Raw genomic sequence first — 19,579 nt, forward strand, 5'->3', positions numbered from 1 at the left:
ACAGCCTTCAGTACAATTGCCAAAGATTCATTCACCTGCTTCAAAAATGTAAAGCATCCAAGTATGAAATAGCAACAGTATCTCACAGGTAGTTACACTCAGCACTTACTCTTCCTGCATACCTGAGAGCACTGTAGCCTGAACAAACCCAAACTTTACTCACTTGGCCTTTAGCAACTGAACATTACTGCTGCCTATTTAAGTACTGTTGTAATGTTCAATTCCCCATTAGCAATTCCTAACACTTTTTTATTTAGTAGAGGATAGATCCAGGAAATCCTTTTAACTGTGCACTGTCAGTAGCACTTAGATTATAATCATCAGGAAGAAAAACATCATTTATTTTTCTTTTTGAGACAACCACGCCTGATAAAACCCAGGCATGTCCCATGGGAGCATTAAGATCTGACACCCTTTTAGAGAAACCAAATGTGAACCACATGGATTCATCAGCCAAGTCTTCTTACAGAAAGCCCGTCGGATTCTTTTTGTTAGCAATACAATGCATGCACACCTCCTTTATTCCCTAGACAAGAAAAAGCTATTTTACTGCACAGAGTAAAAGGGCTTTCTATATTCTCAAATATAGAAAGGCATGAAGAGTGTGAAATTGGAACTCTTGAGTACATCTTTCCCAAGCCATTGAGAGTTCAGCTGTATCATTGCTGCAGTTAGAGGTATTCCATTAGAACAAGAGCAGCATACAGCCCTTGCACAGGTAAACTACTTGGTGAATGACAGAGATAACTAGACAAAAGAAATTAGTTCAATAGTGTTCAAGAAACCTTGTAAAGCATGTAATGTAAAAGACTGTATAAATTTCATTTTTATTGGGATTTTATATTGTAAATAAATCAAGCTTTGAAGAGTTGTGGCCAGCAAAAATTGCCAACAGAAAAAAGTATCACAAGTAACCTCCCCTTCACAGTACCATGCAAAGACTCTCAGGTGTGAAAAGTAACTCATTAGCAGCTGAAGATAAATAAAAGTATAACCAATATCTAAATATATCTTTGAACTCAATCATCTTCCTTTTACAGGCTTCAAGAAGAAATTTAAAGATCCACTTCCGAGTTTCAAGAAGGTTCAGAGAAACAGAACTGAATTATAAACCATCAGCAAGCAAGGGGAATGTTGACCACATGGAGGCCAACATTTCTACTTAGAGGCAGTTCTGTATCCCACCACCTTCATATCTGAACATCTCCTAAAAGTTAGCATGTTTTTCCACATCTCAGTTCTTTCAGGAAGAGAAGCATTTCCACAGAAAAATAAAAAATGACCAGACAAGTGCTTTCCTTAAAAATTACCAAAAAAAGGACCTGACAAAGACCCAAATCCTCGGTTCTCCTCTTGTACTTCATCTGCATGGTTAATCTTCCTGCCGGGCACAGTTTACTGATTTTGGCCATGCAAAAGCAAGCACTTTGATTGCTCAGACTTCCTCAGCACTACAACCGTAAAACTTCATACATGCAACAGCTTTACAGAGGACCACTGCTGGTTTATTAAAACCCCCTCTTGGAGGGCAGGACTTATGCAATAAGCATAAATTGTACCAGGGAAGCATACTGCCACATCAGAGCCAAATGACTGTGTGCATCTCTGAATAAAAACCCTGTAGCTCAACTGGCATTAAGGTTCATTAAATATCAATTTTGTAAGTAGTATTACAAGAATTGTTGTGCTGCAGTGATAGATTATGCCAAGACAGGAAGAGAATCAAACTGAAAGAAAAGCTTTATCTCTTGCTGTCTCTGCCCACAGGGTAGCCACTTTTCCATCCTGAGGGCCAGGTCTATGCCTGGCCAATATCTGCTTGCAGAATTACACAACCATATCAATGTAGCTCTTTGCCTGACCTAGCAAGCCTTGCCAAACTCAGCCTCCATCTGCCCCCATCTTTTCTCCTGTACACAAGAGAAAGGACATTAATACCCATGTGTGTGGAGAGCCTCAGGAATACATTAAGAGTTCAAGCACTGTAAAAAATATCACCTGATCTGAACTGAAATCTACTTCCTGCAGTTTTTTAAAAGCCTGGGACACACACAAGAGCTCTTTGCTTCCTGTCTTCCTCTCATCCTGGCTCTTCAACCTTAACTCAGGGCCACTTTGCCCAGCAGATAAAAGCAGGCTGGACTCACTTCAGATTCCATCAATCCAAATCAAAGCTCAGCCTTAGTGTTCCCTATTGAGCAAAAAAATAGTGCTCTTTTCCTATATTTATATGTGCTCAAGATTGGCAGTAAAAGCAATTTCAAACATTGGAAAAGTGCAAGCATGAATCATCAGCAGCACTGGGAATTTCATCCAAATGAAGAATAAAGGATTGGGCTCAACAAGTGAATGGAAATCATACACCTTCTGCAAAACAACTGACATGCATGAGGTCAGCGTAAGTCTCTGATGAATAAAATCCAAGAGTTAGATGCCAGAAATTCAACATGCATTCATTCCTTTAATGCCATCCGCCTCTTCTGTAACTTGCTTATCTGATCAAGTTGAAAGTACTCTTCACATTTCCTAATTAGAAAACAACACCTACAGAGTGACTTTTTTTTTTTTTTTAATTGTTAACTCTTCCTCTGAGTACTTGGAATATGAGGTAATAGGCAGCTCTTTCCTGCATTTACATTTCAGACCCTGTTGGGTAGGAGCTTATGTTCATGTAGAACACTGCCCGGATCCCACAGCTTATCCTTCACCTCACCAAACCTGACCACAAACATACGTTCAGGTCAGTCTAAATATGCACCAGTCTTGTCTGCTCCTGCACTGCTTCTTGCTGGCAAGCCCACTGGGGAGAAAGCAGACAAATAGTCCAGGTGAAAGCAGCACACTTATTAGTACTTTAAGATAAAATAAACTACTTGTAGGATTTGCTGCAACCATCCTAATAAATGTGGTCTACTTGTGGCACATAATTTTGTTATTAAAAATCCTCGAGAGGCTGAAGGCCCAAGTCATCAGGCAATGTGTCTTGAAATCAGAAAGGCAAGGAACTCTCTCTAAAAGTGGATTCCTGTAAAAAAAAGCAAGCCCAACCGAGGATGCCAGTGCTTGGGTCCTCACGAAGACATTTTTACAGCCCTATCCTACAGCTCTACACTCTCACCACCAATCTTGCTATTGCCCTTTGAATTATTCTATAATATATTTTTTGTAAGGGTAACAATTAGCATAACCACAATGAGAATACCGGAGGAAAACATATAATCCTCTTTTTAATTCCCTCAGTGCTCCAGAAAGCATTCTGCAGTTCACCAGTGCTATGGTTTCCCTTGCAAAGTGTTTCTTTTGTTTCCTCCATCCTTTCATGCAAGCTGACAGATTTAAGATGGTAACAGCAAGCAGTAAGTCTTCCCACTGCACCAGCAAAGGGTCAGCAGGGCACTGCCTGATCCAAAGCACAAGACAGGATGATAATGCCCCAAATACTGCTGGAGGATGGGAAAAACCCCTCTTTTCCCAAAACACTCTTCAACATCTGAACTGGAAGCAACCTCATTATCGGGAATAGATTCAAAGGCTTAAACCAACTCATTGCTGTGTCCTCCAGGGACCCAAACATCCTCTCTGCTCCGGCTGCCAGAACTGCCAGTTCTTGGCCTCAAGGAAGAGTCTCACTTCTCCTGTTCAGATGAAATCCCCATACTACCCCACAGGTCACCATAGCCACTTTCATATCCCAACTTCTCCACATTTTCTCCTCTTCCCTAGTTAAAGACAACCAGGGTTTACTCAGCGGGGCAAACTTCCTCTTAATAAAGTCATTTGAAAAGGGAATCACAATCAAAGTGATTTCAGACGGACAGTTAATGGGTAGGTAAAACAAATGTACATCTAAAAATTAAAGGTACAGCTTGGCCAGACAGCACACAGTGAGGAATAGATCCTATTTAACTTTCTACATGTTTACGGAAAAATACTATCTAGATAAAAATATCAGAAAGGAAGAGTCTCTGGGCTGGTGAAAAGATACGAGGAAGAAGAAGTAACTTATGTGATTATTCAGTGCAAGCGTAACTCTATTTTAGTTTTTTATTCCCTGTTTTTTTGTTTTTTTTTTTTTTTAACCACTCTCCTTTAGTAAGAAATTTTTATTCATTTTCAGCTGGATGATTTCTTTCCTCCAAAAAAATGTTTCAAATGGTTAAAACTACCTCTGCCTACTGGAGCTTTCTAGTGAGTCAACACTAATGCTGAGTTCAGAGTGTAGCTCTGATGTAATTTTCAGACACCCCACTCGCACTTAATATACATGCTATAGGTTAGGTGATCATGCCTACAAGCACTGCAATCTTAAAGCCTTCTTTTGATTAACTATGCTTGCAAATACACTATGAAGCCTTAATATCACAGTGGCATCCCTGTTGACTTATGGCCACCTTATCACATAGCACAGTGCCTGAACCAAGTAGCTGGTACAGAGGACACAATGTCCAGACCATATGAACACAAGAACTTTACACTCAGGTTAACTCCAGCTTGGTCCTGAGGCCCAAATATCCGCCAGGCACTGAGGCAGAACCAGCAGCACATCCCTCAGATCAATCTCACCTGAAAGATGTGAAGCAAGGCACACTCGTAGGGAAGGCCCAGAGATTCCCTTCAAAAGCACACTGCTAGTCTGAATGAAGATGCTAAATCAGATGCTTACACACTTCTACAGAAGTCATGAAACTTTTAACTATCTGTCCTGAAAAGCAGAAGAAAAGCCCACTAGGGAAATTACTATAATTTCTTATGCCAATAAATTAACTGCAATGAAATACTGTAACATTGTATAACTTTCAATTCACAGTTATCAAAACAATCTAAGAACTTAATCTGTATTTATAACATGCAATAATTCAAAATTAAGAAGAATGGTATTAAGTCACATTCAAGCAGTAATTATTAAGGCCTCAATCCAACAAAGCTCTAAAATCTTAGCTTATCTTCAGGTCAACAAGCATTTGCTTTCAATTAGGCTATTGATAGACTTTACATGAAGCATATGCATGGATAACACACAGCACCCAGATCCACATTCTCTAAACAAACCACTAGCCTGCAAAAGTCATTTACTTCCCAGGTGCATATATATGTGCTGTTACTTCATTATTGTAATACATCTTAAAAGAGGAAAAAAATATTTAATTTTAAAGTAAAGTTGTATTTTCTCTTTGCAGCTGTAGTTTTGCAACAGCAGTACTGGTCATCTGCAGTGTCTGGCCATCCCCTTGCATGCCTGCTGACCTGAGCCTAATGCACTATCTGCTGCCAGCTGCAGTCAAGAAAATGAATGGACTGATACCCAATTGACAGAAACAATAACATGTTTGTAAGTAGTAGTTAATGGTAGACTGACAAGCACAATCACAGGAAGTAATAAAAGTTTCATGGAGCAAGCATGTGACGTGACTGGCACTGGTCTCCTCTATGAGCCTAAATATGAACGGGGCAATCACCCTATTAAAAGAAGAGTTCAAATTAATTTGATGTGTGATGACTTCTTTTCCAGTGAAATCACTGTCACTACCCAAACATTAATAATAAATGTATTTGCTTCTATAAGATTATTCTAGCCAACATTACCTTTGAAAACTGTAGAACTACTACAACAATTGAAAGCACTAATACCTAGTCAGGTAAGACACACATCATCCCCTCCATGAAAAAAACAAAACGAAGCAACTCCTTCTACTCTAAACTGTTCATGTAAGGTAAAAAAACAAACAAACAAACAAAAAACCCAAAACCAAATCCCACATAAAAAGAAACTTAATTTTCATGCCAAATACTGAGCGAATCAAGGTGAACCCAGTAAAAAAAGCACATAGGAGAGTATTCTGTACCAACCTATCCCTATGATGCTGTACTTGCCAGGACCAGAAAAGCAATCTGCTCTGACTGAAAATTCCCACATAACTTCATCAACAGCAACAAAACTACTCAATATTTACATGAGAGTAAACGAGAGCAGCATCAGACCTAGCACGCTAATAGTGGTGCTAGCATTTATTTATGACTCCAGGAGGGGGGGGGGCAGCTGGGTTGTTTTTATGCATTTTCTTCTTTTTTTTTTTTTTTTTTTTTTTTTTCTGCCCGAGCAACCGAGAAAATGCTCCTAATAAGGCTGGTAGAAAGGAAGTGGCTTCTCAAAAGCATAACCTCTTGTGAGGAAAATAATAAAATACGGTGCTACTATCGCAAACGCAGCCGGAACGGTGCTGGAACCCGTTGTGCCAGTGCCGGGGTTTGCCCCGTCAATTCGATGGAGACTGAAGGTACGAACCTGCTGGTGATGGAAGGGGCTCTCGGGACTCCCCTCAAGGCACCTCCTCACCCCGGAGCCCCTCTGCTCCCCCCGCTTCTGCCCGGGGCGCCAGTTCGTGCGGACTACAGCCCAGCCTCCCCGCCGCTGGGACCTCACTGCGCTCTTCTTTATTAATATTTAAAAAATATATATTGTCCTGTCATCTCTAGCAGAGCACGAAACTCCCACGCGAAAAACCAGAGGGGAGCGCCCAGTTCGGCGCTCGTCGCGGCGCGGGGTCCCGGTCGGGGCGGGACGGCCACCGGCCTCCCCCAGACCCGCTGCTTACCCCCGGCAGCCACGGGGCACCCTCCCGCCCCTGCGTACTCTCTCACACTCACACACACACACACACACCGGACGGACGGACGGACGGACAGACAGACAGACAGACAGACGGACGCACCCACCCACCCAACCTTTGGCACACGTGGGAGCACCGTCCCCTGCCGCCGCCCTGGCCGAGCCCCCGTCCCACGCAGCCCCGGGGGTCGCGGAGCCCCTTGCCGCCCCGCCGGCACTCACCGCGTAGTGCAGCGCCGGCTTCTCGCTGAACACCGAGTCCCCCATGGGTGCTGAGGAGCGGAGGGGCCGCTCCCTCCACGCAACGCGGTGGCAGCGGTGCCGGGAGCTGCTCTACCCTCAGACGGCGGCGTCGGCGGCTCCCGTCCGGCTGCCTCCAGCCCCTTCCCCGGCGCTCTCCTCGCAACTTCTGCCTGCACCCCGCCCCCGGCTGTCCCTCCCCTCCCCGCCCCGCCCCGCCCCGGGAGCCGGCAGCCCCTCGGAGGGAGCCGGGCGGTATGGAAGAGCAGGCGGCGGTGGAGGAGGCGCCGCTGGAGGGGCGGGGGTTTCAGTCCTCCCGCCCAGCGCCGGTGACTCCCCCGCGGCGGGGCAGCTCTCCCGCCCGGCCGCCCTCCCCCTCACCCCTGCCCGACCGCACCTGCGGGCAGAGCCAGGGCGGCGGAACGATCCCTTCTGCGGGGGGCGGGGGCAGCGGGACGGGGTGCCTGGAGTGCGGGAGGGAGGGAGGCACCGGACTGGAGGACCCTGTGTTCGGTTCGGACTGTCCGGCCCGTCCCCAGCGCTCGCTTAGGGCCCGCCGGTGGAGGTGGTGCCCCAAGGCCTCGACCGCTCGGGACCGGCGGCTTCGTCCCCTCAACCGGAGGGCAAAACATCCGGAACCAGCCCGCCCCGACTCATTGCAGCGGCTGCAGTTCGGCGGGGTGGTCTCAGTACTGCAAGGGAGGACCGAAAGGCTAAAGAGAGAGGAACAAATAAAATTAGCTTTGTAATTCATTTTTTTGTAACGTGTGATTTGGGAGGATGGGTCGCGATTCTAAACCATGGAGGCTTTGAAAAATGCAACGCTATTTCACGGCCTGTTCGTTACTTTATGAATGAGTATTTACACAAGCTGTCGAAAATGAAACAAACTCGAAATTGCCTTCTGCTTTGTTACAATTAGTGACTTCTGTGCGACTTGCCTGTGTAGACTGCCATCTCCATCAGTGGAAGTGTTTAAAAATACATAAAACTCCCTCAGTTAGGCATTACCTCAGCGGACTGAGGCTAGGGACAGGCTAGATGATTTCCTGAGCCCTCTTCCATGTTTTTAATCATTTTTCAATGCCTCGCACAAATCTCTCTTAGCACAGTAACTCCCCCAACTCCTCTCAGTTGTTCTCTGAGGAAGTGGCCTTATTCTAGTGCTGCATGACGTTTATGAAATTAATGAGTTTTACTGTTTCTGACCAACAAGCTAAGCAAACGTGTTACCAGAGCATTGTGTTATCTATGAACAAAGGTAACATAGTTCTTGTGGGGAAAAAAAGGAAGGTATTTTGGGAAAAAATTGTAAAATAACTCCAAATACATGCTGGAAAGATAAATCAGCTGAGTCAAAGTTTTTATGTGCTCTCACAATGATGTACTGTATCCAACGAGCTTCCAGTTATGGATCTTCCATGTATCTTAATTCTTATTGCAGAAGAAATAATCTTTAAGAGTTTCCATGGACAGAGAGATAATTTTCAGTTAACTTGGCATGGGCAAATAATACAATATCTGCATTTACCCATAAAGTCCATTTTTGTCTCTTGGGGGAACAATCTCTGCTACTCTTCTTCGTGGAAAACAATGCATGGTAGATATTTGTGCAGTTGCAGAGCATGTATTGGAAAGCAGAACCCAACAGAAGGAAACCTTACATAGCAAACATTTCAACTCATCATGCAGGCAGGGGGAAAAAATTAAAATTAAACAAAAATCTGCAGAAAAAAACCCAACCAAACAAAACCCAACCAAAGAAAAAAACCCAAAACAACAACAACAACAACAAAAAAAGGGTTCTGAGGGTTTGGTTTTCCCTCCCTTCTGCAGTTCTGCTTTTTATTATCATCTCCAGGAGATGGTTTCAACCTGAGAACTCTGCATATGCCCTAACTCCAAACAGTGTTTTTCCTCTGCTTTTTAAGTAAGGTGTTTGACCACATCAAGCAACAGAACTCAGCCAAACAAGGTTGGGGAGAAGCATACAGAATATTTACCCTTGACCTCTGCAGCATCACCACCTTCTTCTTAGCTCTATCTTCTGACAACAGTCAGTGCAAAAGGCAAGCTAAACTTCAGAAGAGGACTAAAACATGGGGTAATGGGTCACAGTCACACATGTTTCAATCAACACCCCAAAGTGAAAAGAATAGTATGGAGGAGAATGAACTGAAAGGGACAGGGAAAAAAATAGTGAAGGGGTAAGAGATGTAAAACCTGGAAGAAACAGAGTAGGGGAGAAAAGGGAGAAAACCATAAAGCCAGGAAGGTGAAGAATGCCCCAGAGAGTGGAGCCAGAGGGGGGAAGGGCTAAAGGTGAGGTTTTGAAGGCTGAACTCCTCTGACCTAGTAATTAATTGCAAGCGGAAAGGACAGTCCGGCTCCCATAACCCTCTTTATCCCTCACTTCCAGCCACATGCTAACCTTTCCTAATGCCTCTGTGCTTGTCACAAACCAGCAAAGCAAATGGAGCATGCAGTTTTCTTCACATCTAGCAGGCTGAATCAGTTTTCCGAGGGAGGAGATAAGTGACAGAGCTGGCACAAAGGAAAGTGGGAGGTTGTCTGGTTGGGAGCAGGATACCAGAGGCAGAAGAACGTGCATGGCAGTACCTTTGCAACAGGGGCAGGTTCTTACCTTGGTGAAGCTAAGTTAAAGAATATGCAAGCAGGAGAATGTATTAGAACTTTTCACAGTGACAAGGAAAAAGTTACTAGCAAACACTTAACATTTTGGAGTGGGGTGTCAACCCAGAAAATGCAGGTTTACTAGATGCAGGTTTTTTTCTGTCCACACAATATCAAAAAAAAGGGAGAAGGTACTTTTAAAGTATTTTCATTTATAAAATCTTAAAGGTTTTGTTAAGTTGCAGCTACCAGAAATTTCATGTTACAGATAAAGATCTTCATGTACCCAGTAACAAAATTCAAATCTAACTGCTAATTACCAAAAGTGTTTTCAAGGGTCAGATCTCAAACAAAAGCTTTTTGCATTTTGAAAGCAATCTATTGTGGCTATGGCTAGACAGCTCACTTATACTGTATTGATGGTGGCCAAGGAGTTTACCTGACTTTGAGTTGCACAAGATTTGAAGTGTACCCAATGAGCAGTAACTGAGCCACACTACTCATCTGTCTCTTTTAAACAACTTAGCAAGTGGTATTAGCATAAGGATCTTTCACAGCAGTTCTGACTACTACTTCCCTTTTCATATTGCTTCATTATTCACATTGATCTATGATTCCTCCCTATTTTTCCCTCCTCCTTTTTTTTACCTGGTAATGAGTACCCAAAGAATGCATGCTGCTCACTTTGGGAAATATAAACCTTCCAGGTCAGCTTCTCTTAACAGCTGATTAAAAAACCTAAGTTATTTTCCTGCATATTATCTCCATAGCTACTCAAGCAATAAGAAACAATATAAATGGGAGGATTTTTCAGTAATTATTTTTCAATCATTTTTACTGTATGAGATACTGCTTCCTTGCATTTTAAAAACACTTTCCATGATTCACATTGTGGTTGTTCCTTACACTGGTTTAAGAGACTGTAATGTATGCTTTACACCTGCAAATGTAGATCAGACTAGGACTCTTTCTCTCCTATTTATCACTTGCTGACAGCAGCAAAGAAGAATGAACAACAATTCAACTAAAATTTAGTTGCTTCCAAGACAGCAGCTGGGAAAGGAGTAGGTAGTTGAATTTTACCAGGCTACTCATTAATGGTTTAAATGGTTTAAATGATCACTAATGATCATTTACCAGGTTTTGTTTTCCAGTACTACTCTATGAACTGAGTGCTTTCTCAACACTATCTGCTCTTAAACAAAGGAAACTAGCTATACAGTTGCAGGCAGCACACAATTATGAAACTTGGGAGAAGTGACCTCTCTACTTCTCTGCCATGACTCCTGAAATTAGTGACTCAAGCTATCTGATGTCACAACAGATGAGGTAGGAAAAAATCTCCAAATGTCCAGATCCACCCTGTTAGGGAGAGAAGCCAGCTTGGTCCTTCTGGCTGTGATGGCTTTCTCACACCTAAATGTAAACATCTACCTTCTATATCTCATCTTACCACTCTAGGATCCCCTAATCAAGAAGAAGAAATACCTGGTAGAAAAATTATGTCAGTCCAAGTAGACATCTAAAATAGGTGACATAAATTAAAGTGCCTACATCTCTCTAGTGAGAGTCCACAACAATTAGTTCAGATAGCTGCCCTTCAGGCATCTGCAGCTGAGTGAAGAGAAGCCCACCTGGGAGCCCAGCTATGGAATAAGCTTCAGCCTTTAAATCTCACTTTGACTTTCAGAAGTGTCCTTCATAGTCTCAGTGTCTTGATTCTTTACATTCCAGAAATCTGGGGCTACTGCACTTAGCATGTGAAAAAACAGTCAACATCTTCAGGTGAAAAAGCTTCAAGCAAGCATGAAAGTTTTGTTTTGTTTGACCTTTCTAGTAGCACATTAATGCAGCTTCCACACAGAGCTAGCTCCAAATCTGGAAAAGACTTGCCTCTGTGGCTGCTGAACCAGGGCCAAGAGTGATACTGGCAGCACATTTCTTCTTTGGGCAATTAGCACTTTTCTTATCCTGGCCAAATGTTCACTTGGTCATTACAAGTTACAGTTGAAGCCCATTTCTCAAAAAAAAAAAAAAAAAAAAAAAAAAAAAAGAGAGAGAGAGAAAAAAGATAACAGACAAGTACGTCTAATGCATAAGTCTCTATAAGAAAAAATTAGAATCCAGGGAATCAGAATTTAGGGATAACACACTGCAAAAATCCTTTGTTCAGAACTAATTATATTTTTTTTCTGGGGACAGAACTAAGAGAAATAGTACTTAATGCCCATGAGGACTGAAGCGCTATCTCACTCATGGAGATGCTTTTTTCCAACAGTGACAGAAATCTTTTTAGACAAAAGAAATCCTGTCTAGAAAGAACTTGATCTTTGTATTTTCCTGGATGACTGAAACACCTTTATAGACGATCTAATACACTAGAATAGCATGACACTGTCACAGCTCTCAAGAAGCACAGTTGCCCAAGTATTGCTCATACCTGTGAAGAGGAAGTTAATGCTTTATTCCTCAGGAGTAGATACAAAGCATCCTCTGTTCCTCAAGCACAAGCACCCATCTTGTGCTTGCGGCAGGTGCTGCAAGCTGAGAGGAACTGCACCCTCTCCATCCACACTCAAGTAATGCTCCCATCCCACACTGCCCAACTCTGTGAAGCCCAAGAGGGCAAACCAGACTCCAAATTACTAACTGAAACCTGTAGCTGTGCTGTGCAGAGGATTTTCTTAGGCATGGCATCCGTAAGCATCTAGAGGTCTTTGCTCTCCACGCTTCCCCATGACCTCTCCCTGTGGTCAGCCAGAGCTGCTGGAGCTGCTGCTGCCTGATGGAGCATCAGCTGGGATGGAAAGTCAGTGATGCCAAAGTAGCCACAGGGGAAGGTGAGGAACAAGACAATATTGCCCAAGGCCAAAACCAGCTTTTTTGGTATAACAAAAAACAACCTACAGAGCAATCACAAGCAAAATACTTTCCCTGATGAAAGCATGTTTACATGCATCCAGGACTGTGTTAGCACTGGCTGGAGTGAAAGCAGAATTTCACTGAGGTATTTAATGCTAGTCACCACATTCATCATTTTTCATCCAATAGATCACTATACTGTTTAATTTATAGACCACTGTATGATGTTCTTTATGTGACAGTTTGCATTACTGTACTATCAGTTATCAGCAGCTCGGAAAAGAAATTTAATCTAAAGGACTTGTATTTTAGAAGTTTAAATCATTTCACATTCTTTATGTTTGCACCCATAAAATATCTCCATACCCAGCATGACTGAAAATTCACTAGGATATCTTTAAAACTACAAACTAAAAACTTGGAAATAAAAAATGTGACTCTATCACATAGCATAAAATAGTTTTCAACAAAATGCGTATTTACCCTTTTTTTCATCTTTTTCTCTCATCAAAGGCTGCAACTTGGATAAATGGGACCACTCACTGTTCCCTGTGAAGATAAACAACTGTTTCCAACTTAATGTTTATATTGTTTTTTTGTTTGGTTTTCCTTGCAGATGTAACAAGCTAAAAGGCAGACAGGAATAATATGAAAAAAATAAAAGAGGGGAAAAGAAGAAGAAAAAAAAAGAGGCAAAGGTAACTTGCTTCATCCAGGTTTCAAAACATATTAAGAGGCTTAAGCATACAAGCCAAAAATCTTAGTGAAGTCTCATGTCTGCAAATGATACACATCTGGGAAAAAAACAATTCACTGGAAGATTTCTCTGATTTCTGAAAGTGGGTGTAGATCTCCATGTATTTCGTTCCTTTATCTCCTTGCAACTCACGTTCACTGTAAACTGCATTACTGGGCTGAGCTCTCACTAGCAATTATCTTTCTCCCTAAAATGTCTTCCGAGAACTAGAGAGGAAGAAAAGCACAATTTTCTTTTAATACATATGACTTTTACAGAAATTGCAGCTATATAAGGTAAAGAAAATAAAAGCACTACCTTGAAACAAATAAGCTACAGTTGCTTTCTCTGACTAGAAAGAGGAATGCTTACCACCAACAGAGATGCATGGGCTTCTATCTAAATTTACCATCTGGGTATTTGACAAGAATTTAGGAGAGAGGAGGGCTCTTTCACAAACCTAAAGTTTATTTTAAATTGTTTCATGGATAGTATAGGACTGTTATCCAGTTAGTCTGCAGAGTAATAACTAGACAATAAAACCTCCCAAGAATTAGCATGACTACTGTACATTTTGATTTAATGCTGTAATTCATAAACCAGTTTCTCAGTGTACAAGCAGTTATTTCAAGATTGGAACAAGACCAAGCTTCTTGTGACCAACAGTAATAATATTTATAATATTAACAAGCCTCTTCAAATTAAGTCCTCGCTTAATATGTTTTAGGCAATATGTGAAGTGGTTACAAACATCATGTTTTTGTAGTTGTCAATAATTTGGGGACTATGTAAGCAGATGGATCTTGCGTTCTTCTGTTCTGAATTTCAACTGTAAATTAAGAGGCAGGGTATTATTATGCATAGTACTCACTGGAACTGGTTGAAAAGCCAGTGTTCCAACTGAGACTTTGCTTCTCAAAATTAGTCTTTCATTCGGTTGAATCTAAAGCCAACATTTAAAAACTCCTTGTGAACTGTTAAGTTCTCATACTTTTTTTTTTAAGCCAGAAAAAGCCAGATCATGAACTAGTCTTCTTGGTTAGTAATGAGCCTGACAAAAATTCCCCTTTCCTGTGAGCCCTAGGGGAGTGCTCATCCAAAATGCCCTCAGAGAGACAGTCCCTGGGAGGCATCCCAGTACAACTCAGCTCCAGGGCAGGGAGCCTGGGAAGCCAGAAAAGCCAGCCTGGGAATTACTTTGGAATTAGGATTAGCCACAGTCCTGTGATGCCCTGAGGTCTTGGCACTGGCAAGCCAAAGCACTGTGCCATCTCCAGGGGTGCCAAGCCCTGGCAGGCAGCATTCCCTACAGCCAGGGAGCCCACATTAGGAAGTGGGAACCCAGAATTTTCAAGTTCACTAGATCTTGGTTTGGATCACTGGGTGGACTTAACCAAAGACATACACTCTGAGTCAGTCCCAGACCTTGGGCTGTGGGACAGCCCATAAGGATTTTCTCATAGTTGTAAACCTCAGTCTCAGTGCAGCCTGCTTGTAACCCAGGAATAGTTTTTCCTGGATTGATTAGAAGTGGATTCAAGGAGTTGCAAACGAAGTACTCAAAGGCCAGCTTTTTCCACTGCAGCAAATCTCTAGTCATTACTGTGACTAATGGCTTTTGAAACCTTTCTTCTTTTTTATATTTATAAAATGGAATCACATGCATTAGACTAACGCACCGAGTTCCTTATGAGGAATTTTAAATTTGTACATATGGCTGTCCACTGAGTTAACAATGAGTATTTTTACAGTGCTCTAGTATCTTCTATTCATGGTTTGTTATCACTCTGAAGAACAGGTATGTAAGACAATTTCACTGTATGGAATTCTGAGAGCCTTGAGCAGCAAAGTTTTATTTCAGCACTATTTTCCCTGGCTTTAAGTCCATCACTGTTTTCACATTAAGACTGCAGAAGCATCAGAGCTTTTTTTTTTTCTAGTAAGAAACCAGCCACCTAATCATTCAGGCATGATTCAGGTGACAGTCACCTGACCTGTCATGTAAAGTGAGAGAGAATGAGGGAACTGGTTTCAGCATTCAAAGAAGAGATGGAGGAATGCAGAATCTTAAACACTCTGGATGACTCTTACTCCAAGCCTGAAAACATTGTAAAGCAGGTAGGAGAGAAAAAGAACCCCATAATCAACCATGTCCAAATGTTCCAGGTGTTATTCATTTTCAGATTCAGATAGCTACCTGTTGGTTTGTATGAATGAGTTAGGTGTCTTGATCTCTATTATAGTCACTGAGACCTACTCTATGCAGCAAACAGAGTCAAAAGAGTGTGGGACATGTCAGTCTAAAGAGGCACTGTGTTTGATCTGCTGAATACATTTCCAGGCCCAGTTGAGTACGCTGACTATGTGTAGGAGATCCCACTGCAGTCATGTCCATGTACAGAATCCTACAACAAACTGTGCTACCCAAAGGAAAGAATGACTGTGCAAAATGCCTTTTGTCAGGCCAGCTGCATAGCTTGTGTCAATGGTCAAACCTTCCCAAAATACAAACCAAAATGCTCACAGGCTGGAACATGAGGAAGGGATTTGAAAGGCCTGTTTTGTGTCCCGGCAAAGCAGATTACTATTTTACTTAAAAGGATTCATGGGCTAACTCAGTACCGAGCAGTGCACGTTGCTGAAAACAGCCCAGTAAACACGGAGCAAAACGTGTATTTATTGCACTTTTATTTTCCCCTGCAGGAAGAGGACAATTGCACCAATATAACTGCTGTGCCATCAAGATGGCTTTTTTTCACAAATTAGTCCTCATGCCAAGAGAGCTGCATTTAACTGAAGCATTATAATATGTTAGTGCTCACAACTGCTTCCCAGTTGCGTTCAGTGAAAGGCTGAAGTGCTTGGGCGTCTTGTGCTCCCTGTTACCTGGAAACTGGAGCCCTGAGTGCAAGCACTGTTGAGAAAGTGATTTTAAAAAAGCAACAGGAACACGAAAGCACAATCCATATAAGACGTGCAGTGTCGACCAGGCAGTTGCAGAGATGTATTGTTTTAAGATGCAGGACCCTTTACTGATAAATACCATGAATGCCCTGTGGTCTGGATGCAGCTATTCCAGTATAGCCCAAACTGGGGCAATTCCCTTTGCAGGGGTGGGAGGAAGGTAAAAACATGACACAGACCATAGCCTCCCGGATCCAGGGATACAGAGGTGGTATAGCCCCAGCACTGAGCATGCTAATACAGGAGGGGAAGATCCCCCTGGGCAAAATAGCTTGGGAAAGGCTGGGTTGTATAGAAATGCTGGCCTATTCTCAGGCAATTGTTTTGGAAAAAGGTAAACTATGAATTGAAAGCACTACAGCTATTCTGTAGAATCCCTCACTATCCTTCTCTTCTTCTGTAATAAGGATGCCCAGTTCCTTTGCAGTTAAATTCTTCTCAAATGACTTGTATTGCTTTAACTGTGCTGGGATGGCTCACAAAAATGTACATACAGAAAAGGCCCTGGAAAGCTTCACTGCAGTTTTACTGTAGCTTGATAATACTGGTGAATTCAATGAAGCCAGCACAGGGGAAAGTGAGAATAATGCAGCAGTGAAGCAGAGCTGTTCTCTTTCTTCCCCTTTTTTGTCCTTCTCTCTTGATTGAAAAGCGGAGGGGAAATCTTGGAAGTGATCCTGTATGTGATTTGTGCAGAGCCAGAATGCTGCGAGCCAAGCACTGGGCTGAATATCCAAACTTTCACTGTTTATATTGAAGCTTATATTCACTGGCTGCAAGACTTCGAGACCACTTCTCTGGACACAACAGCTGGGGGGTATCAAAGCCCTTGCGAGCTATCCACCCATTCATCTCCAATTAGACCAAGGGCCCACAAGATGCAGGGAGCATCAGAGTGTCCTAAGGCAAAGGAATTCATCCACACGGGACAAAGAATTTAAGCTGTTTACACCTTCCTGCTCTCTAGTGTTTTTTACCCCCCCTCCCCTATAAAATCTGCCTCCATCTGCGGTACTTTGCAGTGACAGAGTTAATGAAAACCCAAGCCACATTCCAAGGATGGCAATACAGAATGAGAGCGACCTCAGCATTGTTTTGTTAAGATCTCAAATTGCCAATACGGCAAAATGAAGTAATGTGCTCTGTCAACACGTAGTATGCTCTATAAATGGGATCGCCTGTTCATCTCTTAGAACTTAGTACTTAGAAAAGTACTATTTGATCGGCCTCAGAGCAGCTGACTGCCTGCTTTAACTTCTTCCTTAAGATTTACTTGAAGCATGAAACTGCTGAAAGTCTCCAGTGAGGAAAAAAGACAAAACGATATAAGAAAATAATTAAACCTATTTACAAAGAGCCCTCGCTTTATATGTCTTAGTTAGCATTTCTTTACTGGTAGAATTAAAACAAAAGTTAGCTAATGCATAGAATGCTGAAATTTATTTCTGTGGGCTCCAGTATTAATTTTTAAAACTGTTATATCTTTTTACAAACAAAGGATGACTTTATTATTTAACTTAGAAACCTCAGACAAGTTTCATAAATTTATAGACAGCTTCCAGATTGAATTTTGCTGATCCAGGCTTCTTAGGCGGAGTTTATGGAGCCAGACTTGTCATATGAGCTATTTCTATAAGCCTCAGGTAAATATACACAGGGTTTGTGTTGTCAGAGAAAGTAGTTTTTTCTCTTCTAAAAAAACTTAAGTTAATCTTCAGCAAAAACAAAAGTTCATTCATTTTGAATTTGTTATTTTTGATCCATTTTGGGAAGCGTTTTCCTTCCACAGACCTACACTGCCCCTGCTTCTCTAAAACTCACTTTAACCCTTTCATTTCTTTTACCACTCTGCTTCACAGTCTGCTGGTCCAGTCTCTGAGCTAAAAACAGCTAGATGGCACAGCTGGAGAAAAGGAAACAGGGGTTTCAAGTATTTCCTTCTCCTTTGCAGCCAGCATCTCCCATGCCTTTCCTTTCTTACGTGTCTACTTTAACTGAAGCCTCACAGAACGTTGTACTTGTATTGCAAAATCAGTTTAGAAGTGTAAGTTTTCACTCATATAGCTGAAGTCCCAATGTGGATGTGATTACAGGGATCAAATAGGTGTGCTTTATTTCATTTCCCATTCAAAACTGATACGGCCATCTATAAGAATATCGATCTGGCTGTAATAAGAGGGTTCCCCAATTCTCAGTGTACATAAAGCTGTAATTTGTAAACTCGATAGCAATATCTCTCCTTCAGGATCTCAGTTTAATGATAATTTTTCAATAAAATGTCACAGTCATCAGAGGATTTGTACCTTCCCCTTTTGTTATATGTGCGCCAGGCAGCAGGCTGGGAGAATGTCCCTCACCGTTGTTTCATCTATAACATCTCTCCACCCACCACTGGTACTAAGCTGAAATATGCAAAGCAAGTCAGTTTTTTTCCATTTATGACACAATATACTCACTATATATTGGTAAAGGTTTGTTAATAAATTTGCTAAATCTTTCTGTGACAGAGAATGTGAGAAAATATACTACTATCAAATAAGTGGGTATGGCAATACAACAGGGATGGCCCAATTTCTCCGTCATTACATGGAAAGGGACAACTTATGACAGAAAGCCTTCACATATGACCAGCTCACACATAAGCCACAACCCTTTCAGAGCAGTCTCCACTGCCTAATGGAGCAGCTTCCAGAGATGAAGACACAATGGCCTGGAGCTCCCACTGCTCCTCTCTGGGGCAGTACTATATTGCACACAATCCCTCTTGGCTTAGCTCTGCTTACAGACAAGGTTGTGGATCAGACCTTGTGCCAGCACAACTTTGCTGCTGGTCTTACAGTGAAATTATGGCAACTGAACTGTTCCATGCAGACTGGAGAGACTGTCTACAAGCCCACATGAGACTCCAAAGAAAAGAAGAGCAATGTCCGTGTGAGGAGAAAGACAGACAGGCAGTCTGAGATAGGTTTTCACTTTTTGTTGGTACCTGTGAGAAGGCAGACAGCAGTATTTTGCTGAGGGTGATGCACAGGCCTGGTGTAATTCTACAGATGCACACTTCATCAATGGACACAAAATAACAAAGCCATGCCTAAAAGCCACCCGTGACAGATTCTTCTGCTCTCTCAGGCTCACAGGAAGTTTTCTTGTGATCCTGGGAGAATCATCACTGTCCTAACAGAAATGACTGATCTCATGGGTCCACAGAGAGGAAAATGTATACTGCTTCTTACTTTCTGGATTGACAGGAAGCTGAACATGAGCCAGCAGTGTGCCCAGGTAGCCAAGAAGGCCAATGGCATCCTGGCCTATATCAGGAACAGCGTGGCCAGCAGGTCCAGGGAAGTGATTCTGCCCCTGTACTCAGCGCTGGTGAGGCCACACCTCGAGTCCTGTGTCCAGTTCTGGGCCCCTCAGTTCAGGAAGGAGATTGAGGTGCTAGAGCAGGTCCAAAGGAGGGCAACCAGGCTGGTGAAGGGACTCCAGCACAGATCCTATGAGGAGAGGCTGAGGGAGCTGGGGCTGTTCAGCCTGGA

The 19,579-nt window shown here is 42.5% G+C and overlaps 1 protein-coding gene across 2 annotated transcripts in view; it reads right to left on the reverse strand.

Annotated features, from left to right (window-relative positions):
- The window catches only part of ARHGAP6 (Rho GTPase activating protein 6), a 319,928-nt gene that overhangs the window by 151,756 nt on the left and 148,593 nt on the right, over nt 1–19,579 (reverse strand). Inside the window, exon 1 of one of the 2 annotated variants that reach the window (XM_071748061.1) lies at nt 6,830–7,018. The exons of the other annotated variant lie outside the window; for it this stretch is intronic. Coding sequence (XP_071604162.1) covers nt 6,830–6,874 — 45 coding nt within the window. The 5' untranslated portion in view covers nt 6,875–7,018. Of the gene's footprint in view, nt 1–6,829; nt 7,019–19,579 lie in introns of those variants that run through there. 2 annotated transcript variants of the gene reach the window in all.

Source organism: Heliangelus exortis, chromosome 1 (assembly GCF_036169615.1).
Source record: "Heliangelus exortis chromosome 1, bHelExo1.hap1, whole genome shotgun sequence".
NCBI classification, from domain to species: Eukaryota; Metazoa; Chordata; class Aves; order Apodiformes; family Trochilidae; genus Heliangelus; species Heliangelus exortis.